Here is a 24124-nt window from a genome sequence, read left to right on the forward strand (position 1 = left end):
ATGGTGACCTGGCCCATGCAGGAATGTGGGCCTGCACAGGAGTGCTGCCCGGTGTGGGAATGCTGTCCCGTGCAGGAAAGCCGCCCTGTGCAGGAGTGCAGGCCGAAGCAGAGAGCTGGCGCAGCAAGATGATGCAACAAGAGACAGAGAGGAAAGAAAATAAGACGACGGAGCGAACAGGGAGCTGAGGTGGCGCAAGAGACTAATCGCCTCTCTCCCACTCTGGAAGGTCCCAGGATTGGTTCCTGGAGCTGCCCAATGAGAATACAAGCAGACACAGAAGAACACACGGTGAATGGACAGAGAGAGCAGACAACAGGGAATGGGGGAGGGAAAGTGCAAGAATAGATCTTAAAAAAAAAAAAAAAAAAGGAAGACGAACAGACACCGCAAGTACAAACAACAAGGGAATGGGGAGAAATAAAATCTAAAAAAAGGCATACTGGGGTGGAGATGGTGTACTGAAATTTTAAACTGGGCAGTGAGGAATACCTAATATAATCAGTAGTGGGAAAGCTAGACAAAGTGCAAATTGCTTTATAAAGATAAATCCTTTACATGCTCTAAGAAGCTAATACTTTAGATCTTTTTTTTTAGATTAAAATTTTCTCTTTTTTTACTGTTTTAAAAGATACTTTAGATAACATAAACATATTTCAGTTACACTGAAAATATAGGGGATTCTTATATACCCCTCCCACACACACTTTTCCCCATTAACATCTTTCATTAGTGTGATACATTTGTTACAATTGACAAACACATATTGAAGCATTGGTACTACCAATGGTCTATAGTTTATGGTTTATACTTTGCACCACACAATTTTGTAGATTAGGGCAAAATAGATAATGGCTTGTATCCATCATTACAATGTTGTGCAAAACAATTCCAATGTTCCCAAAATGGTCCATGTTACACGTATTCTTCCCTCTCAATTCCCTCAGAACCTCTGGTTACCACTGCCTTTATATCAGTGTTACAAGTTCCTCCATTGCTAGAATAATAGTAACTCTAGTCCACAGTTGCCTTCTCCTCTTTTGTTCATTCCTCAATCTTGAGGATTTGGGGATGGTGATGCCCATTCTGCTTCCAGTTGCAAGGAGGCTTAGATTCCATGGGCCAGATGGATGGAACTGTCTTCCTTTCAGTTGTAGATCTCTGTTTTGGGGGATGGGTGTTGTCCATCATCATCCTTTTGTTAGTTGTCCTGGGTGAGTCTGATGAATTAGAGGGTAGGTATTGGCTGCAACTCTGCTGAGATTCAGGGCTCAACTGGCATGTGAACAGACAGAATATTTAAGTCTCTGGGACATATATTTATATGTCCCAGATATAGTGCTAATTATAGGTTTAAATAAAAGGGGCAGAAGAACCAAACGTAGCAAAATTATAAATGAGTCCAACTTGGATACACTGGGAGGGGGGGATAGGTTATATATTCCAATGTAAGGCCCACTTTCAGGGGTGCTGAATTTCAGGGGCTGTCTGCTCTGCCTATAGCATCCAGATGTCTCTAGAGCACTCAGGACCCCCTCCCCCCACATGAACACTGTTTACTGTGGCAGTAAATTGAGATCCTCCTAAGACATGCATAAGTGTAACCTCTGGAATGACCTGACTCACTTTGAAATCTCTTAGCCCTAAAAACTCATTTGTGGGAAGTGGATGTGGCTCAAACAATTGAGCTCCTGCCTACTACATGGGAGGTCCTGGGCTTGGTCCCTGATGCCTCCTAAAGAAGATGAGCAAGACAGTAAGCTGACACAACAAGATGATGCAACAAGAGATACAAAAAAGCAGGGAGCGGAGGTGGCTCAAGTGATTAGGTACCTCCTTTCTACTTGGGAGGCCCCAGGTTTGGTTCACAGTGCCTCCTAAAAAAAAGAAGAGAAGCACACAATGAACAGACAGCAAGCACAAACAATGAGGGGATGGGAAGAAATAAAATATTTTTTAAAAAAACACCTCATTTATATTTAATAATTTCCCCCTTTTGGTCTAGATCTTTTTCCAAATGCATTGCTAATTGTCACTTGGTGATAATCCCTCAGTGCCAGGGAGGGTCATCCCTGGGAATCATGTCCCATGCTGCCGGGAAGGAAATGAGTTTATATGCTGAGTTCAGCTTAGAGAGAGAGCATATTAGAGCAACAAGAAGCCTTTCAGGAGGTAACTCTTAGGCAATATATAATATTAGACTAAGTTTCAGTTTCACAAGAATGAAGTTCATAAGTACAAGCATCAATATCAGGGGCCTGGTGTATTGGTCTGTCCTTCACTAGGCATTGCCCATGCTCTCTAGGGATTTTTGCCATTCTATTAGAGAATGAAGCAGGACTCCCCAGGATGGGAATTCACTATTCTTTCAGTTATTTTGTGGGCCTCCATTCACCAAGACGATACCCCATGATCACTTGAACACATTCATATTCCATAGAGGCATGCCCCAGGTGCACCCCTCCCCATGCAACCCTGATATTTTAGATCTTGACACTGGTTTCTCAGAAAGAGGAAAAAATGACTTGGTTAGATATTCAATATTACATTTTATTGAGTTTGTCTTTAGAACAATTTCATAGGTAGAACAGATCTTACCCATTTAAACATTTATATACATATATCCTCTTTGCCATGGTCATATATATACATTCACAGTATACATATACTGCATTTATAAAGTAATTAATAGTAAGGACAAGAAACAGAGTTGAATATGTAATCCCTCCCTCTAAAAATGTACAACAAATTTACCATACCTTATGCTACCTGTTTTTCACTACAGAAAGTCCCAATGAGAATGGTTCATGGTACAGGGAATATGCTGAATTCAGGGGTAGTTTAAGTAAAGTATATTAGTATATTTTATGATTACAGAAGAGTATTACATTTCATTTGAAAAATGAAGACCTATGCTGTTTATTTCACAATGTGAAACCAATACAGTTTGCAGATATAGTATCTGTGACAATATTTTGTATTTACTCATTTTAATACTTTTCTGAATACAGTTTTGCCAAGAAAAAAAGTTAGTAGATGAACATCAAGAATTTTGGAAAGAGTAGCAATGAAGCTAAAAAAACTAAGTGGTTGATCAAGGTGTCAGTAGCATGTACATGCTAAGTGGCTAGTGAGTGTGATGTCCTGAATTATGACATTAAACTATTACATTTATTTCATTGAAATAAATTCTGTAAAGAATTTGCAATCCTGATGTTCAGCTTTGATTTTTGGCAAATGGGCATTTAAATCCTTTAGGAGGGCAGGAGTCAGAAAATTGCTAGGAAGGTAATCTTTTGGAATTACCTTTACTTAGAATTCTCCTAAAGTTCATATTCTTAAATTTCTCTTATAATAGCTCAAACACCTAGAAGGGGAAGGAAACCTCCAGGGAGAACAGATTATTAAAACCTTTGTTATTTAAGAAACAAAACACCCCCTTCCTCAAGTAGATCAGAAGTCATGCTGGGATTACCATTTCAAAAAACACTGACTCATCAAACAAATACAGAACAAAAGCACTATTACAATGTTGAAGAACCTGGTTAACTTCAAAGCACAAAACATGTATGGTTTAGCTGGCTCTTTAAAGATTATAACTTAACATAAGACATTAAAGTAATAGGGTAGAGTTACATGAAGTGGAAAGCCAATCTCTATGGACCGACCATTGTTTCCTGGGGAAGTAGTATGATGACTGTAGGTCTGACAGGCTTCAAAAAGCATCAATAAACAGTCCATGTCACTTGCTTTAGTTTGTTTGGGCCTACTAATTGTTCCAAGACTTCTCGTGAATGATCTACAAAAGAAAACAGTGACAATATTTTGAATGTTTCCTCATGCATGATTATTGCATGTCATAGGGTTATTTAAAGGATTCCATAAGATAATATATGTAAAGCATTTAATTGCTCTAGCCATCACTATTATTTGCTGCAGTGCATATATCATAGTAATACTTTTAAAAATAAGCATTTATTGTTTCCTCAGTAATTTCACCTACTAGAAATTAACAGTGGAACTTCATAATTGACATTCCTCAGGGTCCTGGCAGGTAACAGGTAACATGCTGAGGGGGTTTAATGAAGACTCTATTTCCAAAGGTGTGAGCAGATCCAAGGGCAGCCGCAGAGGTGGTGCGGCACCTGAGGAAGCTGCAACCTGTCCAGAGGGGTTAGAGCAGGGAGCAGTAGCCAGAACACGACAGGCTGACCTGTAGTTGAACGTTTTTCCGTGTGATAGAATATTTTCATAAAGCATGGTTTAATAAATACTATACCAATGCACTGTAAATTAGCCAGTCCTTATTACTGGAGATTTAGATGGTTTCCCATTTTTCACAATGTGGACAGTAATAATTTTGATATGGCTTCCATCTCTTTTGGCAAAGTCAGTTTCATAATGTCTTTTAAAAATATGAATTAAAGCAAAAATATAGGTCCAATTTTATTACTTTAAAATTATTCATAACTTTAACAAACCTGTTCCTTAAATACAACCTATGTCATATATACAACATATCTCTAACCTAGCCTTGGAATTCTCTAGTTTAGTGTTTCCTAGACTAGCACATTTCACCAACCAGTTATCACTACTAGGTATATGCCCAGAAGAACTGAGAACAGTGACCCGAACAGTCATCTGCACACAGATGTTCACAGCAACATTATTTATTTCTCCCCGCCTCCAACCCAGTTGTCTGTTCTCTGTGTCTATTTGCTGTGTCTTCTTTGTCTGCTTCTGTTGTTGTCAGTGGCACAGCAATCTGTGTTTCTTTTTGTTGCGTCATCTTTGTGTAAGCTCTCCGTGTGTGCGGCACCACTCCTGGGCAGGCTGCACTTTCTTTCGCACTGGGTGGCTCTCCTTACGGGGTGCACTCCTTGCACGTGGGGCTCCCCTACGCAGGGACACCCCTGCGTGGCAGGGCACCCCTTGTGCGCATCAGCACTGCGCATGGGCCAGCTCCACATGGGTCAAGGAGGCCCAGGGTTTGAACCGTGGACCTCCCATGTGGTAGACGGACGCCCTAACCACTGGGCCAAGTCCGCCGCCTGGACTGGAATTCCCTTGGTGGCTTAAGCCCTAGAACATTTTTCCAGAATGTTCTGCCTATCCTCTAGCTATTTTTCTGGGAGAGAAGTGAGTCCTGTGTCTCTCTAATTCTTCATGTTCCTGGAAGTTGACAAAACAATTGATTTTTGTTAATCTTGTAGCCTATACCTTTTTGGTAGTTTTCTTGTGGAGTTTGGGGTTTAAAGGAACATGTCATATGTGAATAGAGATAGTTATACTTCTTCCTTTCCAATTTGGTAGCCTTTTACTTTTTTCTTTCCTAATTGCTCTGTCAAAGATTTCTAGTACAATGTTGAATGGTGGATCAATGGCCTAAGCATAAAAGCTAAAACCATAAAACTCCTAGAATAAAACATGAAGAAAATCCCTTACTAACTTTGGATATAATAGTGATTTCTTAGATATGACATCAAAAGCATGAGAAACAAAAGAAAAAATAGATAAAAACCTTTGAAATCAAAGGACAGTATCAAGAAAGTGAAAAAGCAGCCTATAGAATGGAAGAAAAGAATTGCTAACCACATATCTGATAAGGATTTAATATTGAGAATATATAAAGACTGCTACAACTCAAAAACAAAAAGACAAATAACCCAATTTTAAAAACGAGCAAAGGACTTGAATAGGCATTTCTTCAAAGAAGATATATAAATGTGCAACAAGCACATGACAAGATGCTCAAGATCATTAGTCATCAGGGAAATGCAAATGAAAACCACGATGAGGAGCAACTTCACACCCACTTGAATGGCTATTACTAAAAAAACAACTGTAGGGAAGCAGATGTGGCTCAAGCAGTTGGGTGTCTGCCTACCACTTGGGAGGTTCCAGGTTTGGTACCCAGTGCCTCTTAAAGAAGACGAGCAAGACAGTGAGCCGATGCAATGCAATGGTGTGGTGAGATGATACAAGATGATGCAAGATGGCGCAATAAGGAAACACAGAGTCACAACAAGCAGGGACTGGAGGTGGCTCATGCAATTGTGCACCTCCCTCCCACATGGGACGTCCTGGGTTTGGTTCCCGGTGCTTCCTAAAAATAGAAGAAGAGCAGACATAGAGAGCACACAACAGATACAGAGAGCAGACAGCGAGCACAAACAATTGAAGGGCTGGGAAGAAATAAAACAAATCTTTTAAAAAATATGTATTAAGTGTTGGTGGAGATGTGGAGAAATGGCAATCCTTATACATTGCTGGTAGTACTGTAAAATGGTGAAGCCACTGCGGAAATCAGAATGTAACTCAGGACATTGGAAATAGAATTACCATATGGCCCAGCAATCTCACTTCTTGGCATATACCCAAAAGAATTGTAAGCAGGGACTCAAACACATACTTGTACCCCAATGTTTATAGCAGCATTATTCACAATAGCCAAAAGGTGGAAGCAACCCACTGTCCATCAGCAGATGGATAAACACAGTGTGGTATACACATACAATGGAATATTATTCAGCCATAAAAATAAATGATGTCCTCATACATACAACGGCATGGGTGAAACTTGAAGACATATTGAGTGAAATAAGCCAGGCACAAAAGACAAATATTGCATGATCTCACAAGAAAAACCTAGAAGCAGCAAATTTCATAGGGACAGAGAGTAATTATAGGTTTCCAGGGGCCGCTGGCAGGGGAAGGGAAGAGGGAGTTATTGCTTGATGGATTCAGAGTTTCTGTTTGACATGATCAAAAAGTAGGGCTAATGGATACAAGATAACACAACAAGGAAACACAATGAGAGACACAGCAAACACAGAGCCAATAAGGCTCAGGTGAATGGGCACCTCCCGCACACATGGGAAGTCCTGGATTCGGTTTCCAGTACCTCTTAAAAAATAAGATGAGCAAGCAAGTGGGGGTGGGTGGCAAAAATAAATAAAATAACTCTTTCAAAAAATTGAGCAGGGGCTCAGGGAGTTGAATAACAACATGAAGCGCAACAACATACGTGTCATGGGGGTTTCAGAAGAAGAAGAAAAGGGGAAAGGGGCACAAAGTGTTTAAGGAAATAATAGGTAAAAATCCCCCAACTCGCAGGCTGCAGGGTGATTGACTGATGAGCACTGGCAGCCTGCGACAGTTCCCAGGCACCTGCGAGGGAAGCCTGCTTTCCCTGGGGGGTTTTGTGTGTTGTTTTTTCTCTTTCTTTGGTTCCTTTTTTTTTCTTTTCCTTATTTTTTCTCCTTAGTTTATTTATTTTCTTTCTTTCATTTTTCCCTTTTCCACTGTTTTTCTTTCATTCCACCTTTTCTTGTTTGGTCTTCATTTTTTTCTCTCTCTCTCCCTTCTTTTTAAATATATTATGTAATCTCGTGGAGTTAATAACTTGAATATGGGTTGCCAGAAAATAGAATGAGTTTAGAGAATGGAAAGCTGAGGGCTAATTTGTGTAGAACTGGTAAAAAGGATGTGTGTTAATCTTGAGAAACGAACAGAAAAGGTGAAAGTACAACATACGATACCTAGCCGTGTTATTATATGGGTATGACAATGGTTGAAAGGGAAAGTCTAAGGTCATGGGTGTTACCAGAAGGAAGCTAAAAACTAACATGGGACTGAAGAGCACAGTGAAACCGCATGTGATATATGAATATGGGTAATATTGCATTATGACTGCTTTTCTTTGAAACTGCACAAAGGTATGTTAGTGTCACAAAATGTTAATATCAGTCAAAAACGCCAAACATTATGCTAAGTGAAAGAAACTAGACACAAAGTACTACATATTGTATGATTCCATTTATATGAAATTAAATATAAGTTAATTTATAAAGATGAAATTAGATTAGTGGTTATGCAGGGCTAGGGAATCAAAGATGGACTGAGAATCAACAAGTGACTGCTAAAGTGGGTGAAGCTTTTCTTATTGGAGTAATGAGTTTAAAAAATTTTTGTAGTTATGAATGCACAACACTCTGATTATACTAAAAGCCATAGATTATACAATCTGGATAGACTGTATGTGAATATATGTCAATAAAACTGCTTAAAAAATTACCATTTGTTGAGTTTTAGGGTAGCATCAAAGAAAACTACCTACAATGATCTGAAAGGCTATAAGATACTTCTCTCTTTCCATTTAACAGGCTTATTATTTTTATAAATGAACACATTTATTAAAAATTTCAGTTATAATTCCTAATATAGTAAATATAAGTATAACCCACATAAACAAACAACTCTTTGGCATCCTCAATAATTTTCAACTGTGTAAATGGATCCTGAGATGCAAGAGAGTAAATGTACAAGTGGACCACATGTGAAAACAGAACTCCGGACCCACAGCCTGCAGGAGCCCAGTAAGCTGACTCAACATTTGCAGCAACCAGTCTGAAAACGAAACCACTATTTGCAGCACCACGCCTGGAAGTTAGCCACAATTTCCAAACTACTGACCCCAAATGGTCAGGACTTGATAATAACTGTCAGCTTCCCTAAGTGTTGCTCCAGCTTCCAGTTTAGGACCAGCCGATGACAACCTGTATGCTCTGTGCCCAATCACGAGATGCCCTCTTCAGCCAGCCGCCTCTGGCCCCCCAGGCCCAGCACCTCCAGCGAGGCAGGTCTGAGCACCTGTCATCGCCCTCTGTCCACCGTAAAGCCTTCCCACTCCTCTGTCCCTGCGAGTCTCCAACCAACGCAAGTGCTGGAGGCCACTCCCCTGCTGTGGCCACTCCCCTGCTGTGGCCACTCCCCTGCTGTGGCCGGCTCGGAGTAAATAACCTTTGCTGATCCTCATTTGTCTGTCTCCATTTATTTCCATTTGAGGGCTTCTGCCTTAAAGTATTCTATCAATTACTGGAAAACTACAATTGGTAATTGATCTCATCACCAATATAAGAGTACAAAAAAACCCAACAGTTTGTTTTGAAATATAAATGGGGAACACAGAATCTAAGATTCTTTTTAATAGAGTTATATTTCTATCATTTTATCTTTGAGAGGGTAGAAAAAGCAAAAATATGAAAGGGAAGGAAAAAACACCGATTGTAACATGCATATATGTCAATATGATCAGAACATTATTATTTTTACAAATAATTACCCATAAATGCTTTCATAACTGCTTTGAGCAATTTACCTAAATTTTTTTCTGACCTGACTTCTATGAAGATTGGAGGGAGCCCCCATCCCTGCCCCAGTCAAGATGCAGAGTGAGAAGCTTCAGGCTCTGTCCCCAAGAAGCTTTGAACCACCGGCAAGAACTGGCAGAACCATCTTTTTCAGGGTTCCAGAAAACAGTCAAAGGACCGCAGTAAAACAGGGCAGGCCCCGATGGAGGAAACGCCTCTTAGAAGCAGGGGCCCCGAGGCCCAGGACGGGTCCCTTCCACTGCTTGGGCTGGCCCTGCCCCTGGCACTGACCCTGGTCCTGCCCCAGAGGGGAGGGCGGCCCCCGTTCACTGCTGGGAGAGCGCAGCCCAGTGCTCAGCCGGGGAGAGCATGGCCCTTGTGCCCGGCCCAGAGAGCGCAGCCCTTGTGCTCTGCTGGGGAGAGGGCGGTCCCAGTGCTCAGCTGGGGCGCCTGCCTCTGTCCATCTGTCTGCTGCAGGCTTGGGCGTGCGCTGTCTCAGGCTTGCCCTGTGCAGCCGGCAGCTCCCAGAGCCCTCCAACAGAAGGCTGTGGCGGGCAGTCTGTGCGGCCAAGGGACCTGCAGTGCAGCGCCCAGGACTGCGAGGGAACTCCCCCGTGCGCAGCAGGGGCCAGCGAGCGTGCCTGGACTCCAGGTGTAGAGAGGGCAGGGAGGCCCCGAGCTTGGGCCTGGAGCTGTTCTCGCACAGCCCATGGTGCCCACGAGCCCCCGGGCACGCGCAGGCCCAGCTGCAGACTAAGGGGGCAGTTTTCTCTTTTTCCTCTCCTCCCAACTCCTTTTTTTGGTTGTTGTTAGCCCCTGACATTCAAGGAAAACTCATTTGTCACAATAGTACATACAAGCTTAAGGAAGAGATACTGAAGACTATATTCAGTGACAAGCCATGAAAATATAAAAATGTTCAGGTTTCAACAAAACATTACAAAACATACAATGAAACAGGAAGTAATGGCCTGGGAGAAGAAGAGTATTAAAGCATTTAGCTCTCTGAGCATATTTAGGACCTTTTCTTAAAAGTCTTTGTCTGGTATGCCCTAAGTCTGGTCCTCCTTGTTGATGGTTTTGAAAAGAAAAAAAAAACAAAACACTAATTTTCCCAGATACAAAAAGGGAAGACGACTTCTCCCCCTCCTATTTTCTAAGAGCTTTTTCTCTAGAAAACTTGTAATTGTAAATTCTTTCTCTGCCCCTTTGAGATGTATGTAAATCTTTTTAAAGCTACAAAGGCCTTTTGCCATTTTACAACCCAGAAATGTCTTCTGGATAACCTACAAGCCATCTCTGTGAAATGTAAATATCAAGGAAGTAGCACTCTTAATGTTGTAGAATTTGAGAGAAGTTCAATTATTTGAGTATAGAGAGGCCAGGACTCAGGAATGATTTTGAAAAGGAAAAATGGTTTACTGACGGCAGGCCGGACTAGGGAACTTTCTGTTTCAATCCCGAGCCCCGAAAAACAAGATTTTTTAGTCCCTTTTATACAGAGAGGAAAGGCCAAATGGTCCTTTTGTTTCAGTTCTCAATAGGCTTGAATTAGCATCTATTTCCACATCTTAGGTAAGCTTTTAGCATGGACCTCAGGCATTTCGATAAGCTTTTAGCATATTTGGTTTGCATTTCCCCTGAATACTTAAAGTTTATAGACCTTGCATTGTTAAACTGTTTCCTGCTCACCAAGGGCAGGACTGCAGCCTTTTATCATCCCACACCCACAAGTCACAGATAGTTTAGGTTATCTCTGAAGAGACAAAGAGCCTGCCACCCATAGCCTGCATCACTAACTCCCATCTCTGAGAGTTTAGCTTAGGTATGGGGCTCCAAAGTTTACCTACCTACTTATCACAAAGATAAGAGAAGTTTTATTATTACTCTGGATAAAGGCCGTTAGCAAACACAAAGACCACGATAATTACCAGCTGCATTTAAGAGGAACTGCGTGTGACAATGGTGCCAACTGCTCCTCTTACTCCAGCACTAGTTATCACTTATCCTGAGAACATGTCCGTAATGGTTGTAACTCCTTGGCTGTTAAAAGGGTGAGATTTCTTTCTTTCTTCCTTTGCAATCTCTGGTGGATTGCCTGTGATGTGAATCACATTTTAGTTTAATGCTTTTTCAACAATAAAACTTTTTTTTCCCTCTCTTCTACATTTGCGGAGAGGTTTGCTGGGTTACGGAACAGATTTCGTTTTTAATTATATTTCCCCATCAGTTCCCTGAGACAAATATAACAGGACATTAAAATGGAACTATTTCAGCTAAGGCCTAAGAACCAGAAGGGCCAACTATTCTCTTTCCAAAATGAGATATCAGACCATCTGGGCATGACTTGTAATTAGGCCTCAAAACTCATTTGTAGTCCAAGGCTGCTCATCCATTCAAAGGTATAAAACTATTAAAGTGGGTGGGGTTGGAGAGTTGAAATTGGAGAAAGGGTTTCGAAACAGGTAGCTTTGATTTGAGCCCGAGAAGTGAGGCCGGCTAGTTTAGGGAAAGGGGAGACGAGCCTAACACCTGGCAGAAAAACCTGGCTGTGAAGCAGTGGCCAGGGAACCCCATCTGGAAACCCCGAGGGAAAGACCCCACCAGGGGCTGCTGGGGGACCCGCGGGATGCTCAATTGGAACGAGGTTTCATCTGGAGTCAGGAAAAGCCCGGCTAGTCTCAAGGGGTCTTTTCATTGCCCGCCCCTCCCCCAGGAAGTGACGGGTGGGGCACTCCATCAAAACAGCCAACAGCGGGGACCCCTCCCGGAGCACTAGCTAGGGGAGGAGTGATCAATGTTTAAAAGCAGCCGCACCAGCCAACGCCAGCTCTGCCTGGAGCAGCCCGCAACATAGCTGGGGCCCTGGAATCTGCTATTTTCTCCCTTTTCTAGTCTCTTCTCTCATGTCCTTAATGAACTACTGGCCTAACTAAGCTGACATGTCCATAAATCCTTTTATGTAACATGGCCAAGAGCCTGGAGGAACCCGGCTACAGCCGGAGGCTGGGGAGCTTTCTCCTCCCCACAGCCTAGCGAAACGGCCTTGAAGAGGCCACCACAGCGCCTGGCATCTCCCTCGGAGCCTGGGGGACACTGTGCAAACATCAGGCCCTCACCGTGGAGGCCACGGGGCAAAGCTGTGGCAGGAGTCCAGGCAGCTAAGGAAAGGACGGCTGGGAAGTACCTGCACTCTCGCTGGGTGGTGTGTGTAACCCAGGGATGGTGTGGGCCATCGAAAGCCCACTTGGAGTTGCCTTATATTTTGCTCTTGAAAGCAACATGGATGAGCGAGAGAACCTTTAAAGCTAAAGTTTCGTGCCAGCTGTTTTGATTTCTTGGCTGCTAGGATAAAAACCACACAAGGGCTGGCTTACCAACAGGAACGCCCTGTCTCATGCTTCCAGAGCTGGACGGCTGGCCTCCTCTGGGGCTGGTGCTTCTGGCCAGCCACCTTTGGGCTTCCTGGGTGCTCCAACACATGGCAGTGCACATGGCTCCTTTCTCTTCTGGGTTTCGCTGACTTCCAGATTCTTGCTTCTCCCAGGCTTCTTTCTGAGGCCAACTTCTTTTGCTGATAAGGACTTCGCCACACTGGATTAAGGCTCCCCTGCATTTAGCCTGGGCACCTTAACTAATGACACCTTCAAAGGTCCTATCTACAGACGGGGGTCACACCCACAGGGCCAGCTGTGGGGACCTGAACATGCCTGTGTGGTCGGCATGACTCAGTCCCCACTGAAGGGAACAGCAGCTACTGCCCAGAAGAGATGCATTTGCTCAAATCAAGGAAACAGAAGCTGGGAGACACATAAAACGATGAGGGGGTGGGGGCCGCTGGAAGTGGGTGCTGAAGAACCTCAAAAGTTCTCCATGAACATATAGACCATAAGCTTTATATTAATGTTAAGTTTTTTGAATTTGATTACACTTAAGGTGGTTACAATGATGTGGGCTATGGGTGGAAGGCTCTTTGTCTCTTCAGAGATAACCTAAGCTGTTTGACTTGTGGGTGTGGAACGGTAAGAGGCTGCAGTCCTGCCCTTAGGGACAATGGCAACGGCTCCAGTCCCAGGAAACAGTTTAACAATGCAAGGGCTATAAACTTTAAGTATTTAGGGGAAATGCAAAAACCAAATATGCTAAAAGCTTATCTAGAATATCTGGAGTCGTGCTAAAAGCTTACCTAAGATGTGGAAGATATATATGCTAATTGAAGCCTATAGAGAACTGAAACAAAGGGACCATTTGGCCTTTCCTCTCTGTATAAAAGACGTTTGAAAATCTTGTTCAGGGCTCGGGATTCAAACAGAAAGCTCCCGAGTCCAGCCGGCCATCAATAAACTATTTTTCCTTCTCAAAATCATTCCTGAGTCCTGGCCTTTCTATACTCAAATAATTGAACTTCTCTCAAATTCTACAACAACAACATAAGTGAATCTAATTGTTCTTAGGAAATATACTATAAGTATTAAGCACGATGCATACAACCTACTTTCAAGTGTTTCAGAAAACAGATTGACAGATGGAAGGATGGATGGACAGATGGAGAGATAAAACAGTATTTGGGGAGGGGGTATGTTGGAGTTCTCTGTATAGGTTTTGTATGATTTTCACAACTGTTCTGTATGCCAATTAGAAAAGCCTGGGATCAGCTTAGCCACAGAACCCAGAGCACTGACACCAGCATGACTACTGTGGTCATAAGACTTTTCCTTCCCTCCCTCTCCTGCCCCCCTGTCCCACTTCGTACTGACACTGGTGGAGCCAGAGAGCGTGGTGGGAAAGCTGGGAGAGGAAGGGAAGAAGTGCAGTATGGTAAAAGGGAAACTGATGATGTCCCTTTACCCACTGCAGCTGTCCATCCAAAGCAAACCTGAGCTGGAGGGCAAAAAGCTTAAACTTGAATCATGTAGAGTATTATGTGTATTTAAGACATTTTAAGTACTGAAATGAGAAGGCTTCAGTGAGTTGAAATGACAAGACATTTGAACTACCTGGAAGTGATAAGAAAAGAGAGAATTCATCTAAAAGAAGGGAAAAATCAGAGCTCAGCTGGGCTGTGAGCAGATCCCCCACCCCAGGTCATGAGGAGGAAGTGGAGGCCTGCGTTACAGTGGTGGGAGGAGAAGAGTCACCTTCTGACTATTCTTGTTTGCTTTGTGTTTTGGTTAAACACACTTGGGGCTCTCGGGTAGCCAGTACACTTTCAGTTGGTATTTTGAAGATCTGACATCAAAGGTTGCTGTTAATACATTTTACAAGTGTGATCTTCCCCAACTTAAAAAAAGAGCCTACCTGTTGGAATACAATTTCATGCCTTGTTTGATGGCCACAGACATTCTGCTCAAGCCTCACAGTACCTGCCACAGTGTGCACAGGGGTCAAGTCTCAGTCCTGGGAGCTTTTCTGGTTCTAGATTATCTTTTAAAAATTATGATTATTAATTTTAATTGAAAAAATAATGCAAATATAAAATTTAAAAGATATAAAATAGTACCACACTGATACAAAAAGTTAATAATAGGGAAAACTGTGTATGAGGGGGGCACACATGGGAACTCTACTTTCTGCATGATTTTACTGTCAACTCACAATTGCTTTAATTTTTTAAAAAAAGGTATAAAAAGTATAAAGCTGCACTGGGTTGACTTGTCCCCCCCCAAAATTCATGTCCCCAGCTGGAACTTCAGAATGTAATAACCTTATTTGGAAATAAGGCTTTGCAGACGTAATGAGTTAAGTTGAGTCACTGGATTAGGTGGGCATCCTTTTAAGAGAAGGTGATGACTCTGAGAGATGTTTAAAGGAAAGAGAACCCTGTGGACACAGGTGATGGCTCTGTGGAGAACTCGATGACGGCCCTGTGGGCACAGGTGATGGTTATGTGGAGAACTGGAGTGATGGAGAAAAGCTAGAGAACATCCAGCAACTGCCAAAATTGAAGAAAGACACGTGGAACAGTTTCTTCCTCAGAACCTCCAAGAGGCCCAATCCTGACACTCTGATTTCAGATTCTAGCCTACAAAACTGTGAGAGAATACATTTCTGTTGGTGTAAGCCACCCAGTGTGTGGTAACTGGTTATGGGCCCACTAGGAAACAATGGTGAAAACTCTTGTCTCACCACAACTTTCCCTGGAGGTAACTGCTGTTTCAAGTTTCTTATGTGTTCTTTGGCTCTAGTTTCTGGAGAAATATCTGCTTAAAATAAGATTTAGTGAAATTGTCACCGATATCCAATACAGTCCAAGGCTGGAGGCTTGATTTGAACTGTTAAGTCCAAATATAAGCAAAGGAGTGAAGACAAAGAAACCTGTCCAAAGGACTTCCACTATGGTCACCTAACTTAGAGAATAACTGTGTTAGACTGCAAGTAGGGAGATGAGCCAAATGGGCTGGGCGTAAGCACTGATTTACCAGTGATTTGGGTTAGAGTATGGTATGGGAACCATTATCAGGGCAATGCGAAAGGGATGAGGTGTGGTGGTTTGGGCGCCAGGGGAATATACTGTATCGTAGTTCCTATGGAGGCCAAATAGGCTGTGACTACTTTGTTCTTCTTCAGTGAACGACAACATCAGCCTAAGAGTCCAATTACTCTCTCAGTGACTACAGCCTGATATAATAACATTTAACAGGTCATTCAGCATATTTGCTATACATAATATTTTAAACTTCAAACTTCCTATGGTCTTCCTTAAACAGCGTGTTTAAAATCACAACACCACCATCATCCTCGTCACAGCCATTAATGAGTACCTGCTGCCATGTACCACCATCAGTATGACTAACATTTACTGATCCCTTACTATGTGCCAGGCATCGTATACAAACAGGTGTCATACAATCATGACGACCAGGCCTATGAGGTAGTGATGTGGGCTATGGGTGGGAGGCTCTTTGTCTCTTCAGAGATAATCTAAGCTGTCTGTCCTGACTTGTGGGTGTGGAACAGTAAGAGGCTATAGTCCTGCCCTTTGGTGACCATGGCAACGACTCCAGTCCCAGGAAACAGTTTAACAATGCAAACTCTATAAACTTAAATATTCAGGGGAAATGCAAACCAAATGTGCTAAAAGCTTACCTAGACTGTATGAAGTCCATGCTAAAAGCTTACCTAGGATGTGGAAGATGTATGCTAATTCAAGCCTATTGAGAACTGAAACAAAAGGACCATTTGGCCTTTCTTCTCTGCATAAAAGGGACTCAAAAATCTTGTTCGGGGCTCGGGTTCGAAACAGAAAGCAATCGAGTCCGGCCAGCCGTCAATAAAACATTTTTCCTTCTCAAAATCATTCCTGAGTCCTGGCCTTTCTATATGCAAGTAATTGAACCTTTCTCAAATTCCACAACAGTAGATACTGCCATAATGCCCATTTTATAGATGAGGAAACTGAATAATGGAATAGGTTAAATAATTTAATCAAGGTCACCCAGCCAGTAAAAGATGAAGCCAGGATTTGAACCCAAGCATTTTATCAGACTAACCTGTTATCAGGGGGCATCCATGGAAGAGTAAAATACGTATTTGCGGACAGCAAGTAAGGACAGCTTCCACGGCCTCATCAGTGAGATTCACACAATGCCCCATATGGATCTCCTATTTAAAAGAAAAGAAAAGCAAAGAAAAAGAAAAAATAGGTCCATAATATATATTAAAAAGTTTGGGAAATACTGATATAAAAAGAACCAAATGTCTACTCACAAGAAAACTACACAGAAAGGTTCAATATTGATTTTACAGTAATTTGGAAGGTATAGTAACTTTAAATGTTAGATGCTCAACCTTTTTATAAAGCAATTTAGCAGTACTATTAAAACTGAAGATAACCCAGCAATCCCTATAGTAGATGACCACTAGAGACTCTTGTACATATGCACAATGAAACAATTTATAAATATGCTCACAGTAGTATTATTTATAATAATGAAGTAGTGGGTAAATAAACGATGCTTTATTAATATAATGGAATAAAACAATTAAAATGAACAAGATCTACTTGCACTAATAGACATAAATCTTAAATATGTTAGTTCAGCCACTTTGGGAAATAGTATGGCACTATCTTTTAACAGTGAATATGTACTTATTACACAACCCCCAGAAATCTCACTTCTAAGTATTTACCCCAGAAAAATGCAAACATATGTTTACACAAAGACTTGTATGCAAGTGTCCATAGCAGTATTTATAACAGTCTATAACTAGAACAATGCAAATGCCCATCAAATGGTGAATGTATGAACAAACTGTGGCATAATCACAATATGGAATACTATTTAGCAATAAAAAGGAGTTAAACAGTAAATATATTACATTGATGAATATAAAAAATACTACGGTAAGTACAAGTAAAGTAAACAAAGGAAATTAAAAACAAAAGACTATGTACCGGATAAGTCCATTTATATCAAATTCTAGACAAGGCAAAAATGTAAAGACAGAAAGAAAATCAGTGGCTGCCTGGAGTGAGGGTCAGCGGAAGGGCAGTGCTGCGAAGGGACAGGAGAAAGACTTTTAGAGTGATGGAAATGTTGTCTATTTCAGTTGTGATGGTGGTTACATGACTGACTGTCATGACCAAAGGCCCCATGTTTACACTTAAAATGGCCGGAGTTTACTGTATATTAATTATACCTCAATAAAGCTTGAAAAATTTTAAAACAATTTTGAATTAAAAAAACAAATTGTAAAAGGCCACACACTTCATGAAACTATTATGTATAATTTTAAAAACATATAAAACAATACTATATCTTGTTTATGGACCTATACATATATACAATAAGTATCCAAACATGCAAGGAAATATACACAGTCATATTTATGATAGAAGTTCTCTCTTAAGGAAGGGGTAATAAATGGGGTGGGGAGCTATAAATATAACATTTTACTTTAGAAAAAGAAGTGAACTAAAAACAGAAAATGTTAAAATTGAAGTGGTGGTTCCATAGGTCTGTGTACTTTTCCATTTGTTTTAAATAATATATATCCACTTTTTTGATGAACTAATTTTGAAATTAGCTTAAAACTGGGAAAAATGTTATTCTCCAGTTTAATTAACTAAAACGATATGAACCAAAAAACTAAAATAAACAGACTCAAACAAAAAAATGAATGTGACTGGGAAGCGGCTGTGGCTCAATCAGTTGGGCTCCTGCCTACCATATGGGAGGCCCTGGGTTTGTGTCCCAGGGCCTCCTTGTGAAGGCAGGCTTGTCTGCATGCTGCAGAGAGCAGACCCACAAGCGCCACGGAGTGCCACCCGACCCTGCAAGTCTGCCACAGAGAGCAGACTCAGCAAGGTGATGCAACAAAAAGGGAGACAAGCAAAAAATGCAGACGAGCACAGTGATGGACATAGAGAGCAGACAGCAAGCAAGCCGTAAGGGGGGGGAGGGGAAATAAATAAAAATAAATACAGACACAGAAGAATACACAGCGAATGAGCAGACAGCATGCAAAAAAAAAAAAAAAGCCACAAGGGGGGGATTAAAAAAAAAAAAGAATGTGACCTTTATCAATTAACATTAAAGCCTCAAAGACTGCATTTTTTTTAAAACAACTTTGAACCCCTTTTCTCATGAGGTTTTTTCCTGGGCCTCATTCACTCCAACAAGGGTATTCCAGTTTGCCCTAAATTAGAGCCAAGTTACTGACAAATAACTATCCGCCCCCTCTCAAGAAAACCGCGGAGGGGCCCTTTTGCACCAGTCCATTCCACTGGACATCCTATTTTGCTGGAACCTGCATCCCAGAATGCTTAAACTAAACTGTGCAGTTCTCAGAACATCTACTATTTTTTCTCCAAGTGATTCTGTCCCCCACAGATTTCATAAAATTGCTACCAAAAAATCATTCTTGCTTAATCACTCAAGGTTATTTTTTTGGAAGCTGTCTTTCCTGCTGCACAGTAGCTAATAAAAAGAAACCTTTCTTTGCTTTTCTTTCAATAACTCCTTGAAAACAGTGCAACTTCCTTTTTACATATACACTAAAAATTATTTCTGTTCTGAGATCAAGATATCTGCAGCCTAGATAAAAATCACAGAGACAATGATGCGTATTGTGTGGTGGCATATTTCCCTAAGGAATACATTTAGCTCTCTAACATGATAAAATAGAAAACTTCATTGAGTTTTCCCTAATTAGAAATCATTGGAATTGCATAAATTTTAGAGATTACAAAAAATCATAAATATGAAAATAAACATTACTAATAGTGCTACCACTAAGAGATAATACTTTGAACTATTTCTTTCCAATCTTTGTTTCTCTGTATATATTAATATTTTTAGCCAGACAGTTAAAGAGATTTTCTTAAATGACTTTTGCTCTAACTATTTTCCCTTGTGATGTAACTAATGAACATTATTTTAATTAGGATATTAATAACGATTTTATACAGGTTCTCTGTTACTGAAGTTAGTTTCCACCTCTGCTGAAATTCACTGTTCATGCATGTTATCCAGCTTCCCCCTTAGATCTTTTAATATATTACCATGGTTCTTTTAATGTCCCTGTCTGGATAATTCTAAAATCTGGTCATCTCTGGGTCTAGTTCTATTGCTGATTTTATCTCTTGGTGATGAGTAATAATTTCTTGCTTTTTGTGTGTCTTTTAATTTTTTATTAAATGCCAGATATTGAGTATAAACAAATAGTAGAAACTGAGGTAAATACTATTTATGCCCAGAAATAGGGACACTTCTATCAAGCTGTCAGTATGGGGAATTGGGTTAGTCTAGTCTGTAGCTGAGATTTAGTCACGTTCTGTGCACTACATGGTCTTCAAACCCCTGCAGTGATGACTGCCACTTTCTTGTACTTAGTGTGGGGCCTCAGTGCCGGAGGGTTTCTTTCATTCCTCCTTTCCACACTCTCACTCCAGCAGACCATGGATGCCTGCACCACAGAGGGGATCTCTAGTACTCATGGATCTCTAGTACTCCTGCCCCTTCTCTAGTGGTAAACTGCTGTTGCTTAGTGTTAGGTGAAAAGTCCAGAATATTGGGATAGGGTGGGGGTTCTCTCAGTTCTAATCTGCCCTCAGCCCGAGGCAGGTCTGATGAGCCCGTGCTGAGGGTAGAGGAGGGCTCTCTCCCAACTTGCCCACTCTGTGCTGAGTGGTAGAGCGTCACGGCCTGGCACTTGGTGAAACTGAAAGAATTAGGCAGGCAGGAGAGGAGGTCCTCCCTTAGTAACAGAATTCCCACTGTCTTGTACTCAGTGCAGGGGATGGAGAGCACGAGGGTTTCCCGTCCCTTCCCCAGTGGCAGACAACTGCTGCCTTGTCCTCATGTAAGGTTGAGAATGCAGTAACATGTTTCTCAATTCTCCTGCTTCTCCCTTGAACTGACGCAGGACCTGCATGCCGGGATCATTTACTGTCCCTTTCAGATATTCTGATGATCAGGTAGATTTGTGAACTACTAAGTTTCAGTTTATATGCAAGAACATGTTTCCTATCATACCTAGATTCTGAGACATCTACACTCCCTTACTTGGATACTTATTGAAATGTATTATAGTTAAGTAACTGTAATTGTTTTTTGTTCTTTTTTTCTTTTCTTCTTTATTTCAGAAGTGGTGAATTAACAAAAGAATCATGCATACTATTCAGGATGCCCATATATTGCCCCTCCACCAACAACCTGCATTGTTGTGATATATTTGTTACAAATGATGAAAGAATGCCATAATATTACTGCTATCAAGAGTCCATAGCTTATATTTGGTATATTTTTCTAACAAACCACCCAATTATTAAGAATATGTATTAGGGTTGAATAATTGCTATATTTCATGAGAGAACATGCTGATATTTGTACTGTTAACCACAGTCCATCATTCACCATAGGGCTCACTGTGTTATACGGTCCCCTGCTCTGCACAGTCCATCCAAAGTGTACCTGATGTGGGCTATGGGTGGGAGGCTCTTTGTCTCTTCGGAGATAACCTTAACCTAAACTGTCTGTCCTGACTTGTGGGTGTGGGATGGTGAGAGGCTGCAGTCCTGCCCTTGGTGACCATGGCAATGACTCCAGTCCCAGGAAACAGTTTAACAATGCAAACTCTATAAACTTTAAATATTCAGAGGAAATGCAAACCAAATGTGCTAAAAGCTTATCTAGAATGTATGAAGTCCATGTTAAAAGCTTATCTAGGATGTGGAAGATATATGTTAATTCAAGCCTATTGAGAACTGAAACAAAAGGACCATTTGGCCTTTCCTCTCTGTATAAAAGGGACTCAAAAATCTTGTTCGGGGCTCGGGTTCGAAACAGAAAGCAACCGAGTCCAGCCAGCCGTCAATAAAACATTTTTCCTTCTCAAAATCATTCCTAAGTCCTGGCCTTTCTATACGCAAATAATTGAACCTCTCTCAAATTCTACAACATACCCTCAGTGGCTCTCTGTTTAAACACAGATTTGTGCTGCATGAGCTCAATCCATTTCAGAATGTTTTCATTACTCCAAATAGAAAAATCCTGTATCCCCTTCTACCCTCCCTTATTGATTTTAGCATTAATGTAGTACCTTCTTTCCCACTGCTATAAAAATATTACAATATTATTGTTAACAATAGTCGATAAATTTGATTAGTTGTATTTTTTCCATGTATCTCCATATTCTTAACACCTTGTAATAGAGGTACATTGTGATTTGTGTTAGGTTGGTGCAAAAGTAATGGAGGTTTTCCATTGTTGAAATTTGCTGTTTAACCTTGGCATACATTCTTAGATAAATGTGGTTATGTTATACATCATTTTAAAATACATTTCTCACTTTATACTTTTTTTGCTAATGACTTATTTCTTGCTGTTTATATTTATTTTAGACTATGGAAATGATGTTTTAAACAAATAGCAAATTCGAGCGATTTTCTAACTTGAGTTCAAAATGGGTCATAAAGCAGCAGAGACAACTTGCAACATGAACAATGCATTTGGCCCAGGAACTGCTAACGAATGTACAGTGCAGTGGTGGTTCAAGAAGTTTTGCAGAGGGGTGGGGGGATATATGGGCACCTCATATTTTTTGAATGTAACATTAAAAAAATAAAGACCAAAAAAAAACATTGCTTTTAATGAGTCAAATCATCAACTAATTAATTAAATGCTTAACCAGGTTAATCATGTCTGAATAAAGTATTTACTAATTTTACTGATTTTACAATTAAAAAAAAAAGTTTTGCAAAGGAGATAAGAGACGTGAAGATGAGGAGCTTAGTGGCCGGCCATCGGAAGTTGACAAGGACCAGTTGAGAGCAATCATTGAAGCTGATCCTCTTAAACTACATGAAAACTACGTAGAAAACCATTCCATGGTCATTCAGCATTTGAAGCAAATTGGAAAGGTGAAAAAGTTTGGTAAGTGGGTGCCTCATGAGCTGACCACACATTTTTTAAAAATCATCGTTTTGAAGTGTCGTCTTCTCTTATTCTAAACAACAATGAATCATTTCTCGACTGATTTGTGACTTGCAACAAAAAGTGGATTTTATATGGCAATCTGCAACAACCAGCTCAGCAGCTGGACCGAGAAGAAGCTCCAAAGCACTTCCCAAAGCCAAACTTGCACCAAAAAAAGGTCATGGTCACTGTTTGGTGGTCTGCTGCCACTATAGCTTTCTGTATCCTGGCAAAACCATGACATCTGAGAAGTATGCTCACCAAAAACTGCAACATCTGCAGTCACCATTGGTTAACAGAAAAGGCCCAATTCTTCTCCATGGTAACACCTGATGGCACGTTGCACAAGCAACGCTTCAAAAGTTGAACGAAGTGGGCTACAAATTTTTGCCTCATTTGCCATATTCACCTGACCTCTTGCCAACTGACTACTACTTCTTCAAGCACCTCGACAACTTTTTGCAGGGGAAGCAATTCCACAACGAGCAGAATGCAGAAAATCCTTTCCAAGAGTTCACCGAATCCTCAAGCAGACTTTTACGCTACAGGAAAAAGCAAAATTATTCCTAATTTGCAAAAATGTGTTGATTGTAATGGTTCTTATTTTGATTAATAGAGGTGTGTTTGAACCTAGTTATGATTTAAAATTCAGTGTGAAACTGCGATTTCTTTTGCACCAACCTAATACTATTAACCATTGTCATCCACCACTGAAATCAGTTATTCAGTCCCTAGGTTATCCTCTAGCTTTCTTTCAATTGACATTAACCTCCCTAAACTACCCATTTCAGCCACAATCATATTTATAAATCAGCAGTGTTAGTTATACACTATACTGTGTTACCATTACATTCTTTCTCCTAGTAGTGGGTGCTGGGTAATATGGCAGTTCTTCTATATTTAGCTTCCTGAAGAACTGCCAAACTGTCCTCCACAGAGGCTGTACCATTTTATGTTCCCATCAACAGTGAAGGAAAGTTCCCATTTCTCCACCTCCTCTCCTCCTCTCCACGCTTGTAGTTTTCCACCTTTTTAATAATGGCCATTCTGTAAGGTGTGAAATGGAATCTCATTGTACTTTTGATCTGCATTTCCCTAGTTATGTTGAGCACAAAAGTGTTTAATTTTGAGGAGGACCCATTTATCTATGTTTTCTTCCGTTACTTGTGCTTTTGGTGTATGGTTTAAGAAACCCATATCTACCACAAGATTTTGAAGATGTTTCCCTACATTTCCCTCTAGGAGTTTTATGGTTGTAGCTTTTATATTTAGGTCCTTGATGCATTTTGAGGTATTTTTTTAGTAAGGTGTGAGATAGGGTTACTCTTTCTTTATTTTGGATATGGGAATTCAGTTGCCCCAACATTATTTAATAAGCAATTCTGACTCAGCTGAGTGGTTTGATCACCTTGTCAAAAATCACATGACTGTAGATATTAGGGTCTATTTCTGATTATCATTTCAGTTCCTTTGGTCAAAATCGCTATCTTTATGCCAGTACCATGGTTTTACCACTGTAGCTAAGTAATATGCTTTAAAGTCAGGAAGTGAAAG

General features: G+C 40.8%; 1 protein-coding gene across 2 annotated transcripts in view; it reads right to left on the reverse strand.

Annotated features, from left to right (window-relative positions):
• Positions 1–2529: 2529 nt before the first annotated feature.
• Positions 2530–24124, reverse strand: part of AMN1 (antagonist of mitotic exit network 1 homolog) — a 101661-nt gene continuing 80066 nt past the window's right edge. For both annotated transcript variants that reach the window (XM_004477918.4, XM_058283017.2), the window contains 2 exons: positions 16643–16754; positions 2530–3799 (listed from right to left, as the gene is read on the reverse strand). In XM_004477918.4, the coding sequence (XP_004477975.1) occupies positions 3726–3799; positions 16643–16754 (186 nt within the window). In that variant the 3' untranslated portion in view covers positions 2530–3725. The remainder of the gene's footprint in view (positions 3800–16642; positions 16755–24124) is intronic.

Source organism: Dasypus novemcinctus, chromosome 20 (assembly GCF_030445035.2).
Source record: "Dasypus novemcinctus isolate mDasNov1 chromosome 20, mDasNov1.1.hap2, whole genome shotgun sequence".
In the NCBI taxonomy this organism is placed as follows: domain Eukaryota; kingdom Metazoa; phylum Chordata; class Mammalia; order Cingulata; family Dasypodidae; genus Dasypus; species Dasypus novemcinctus.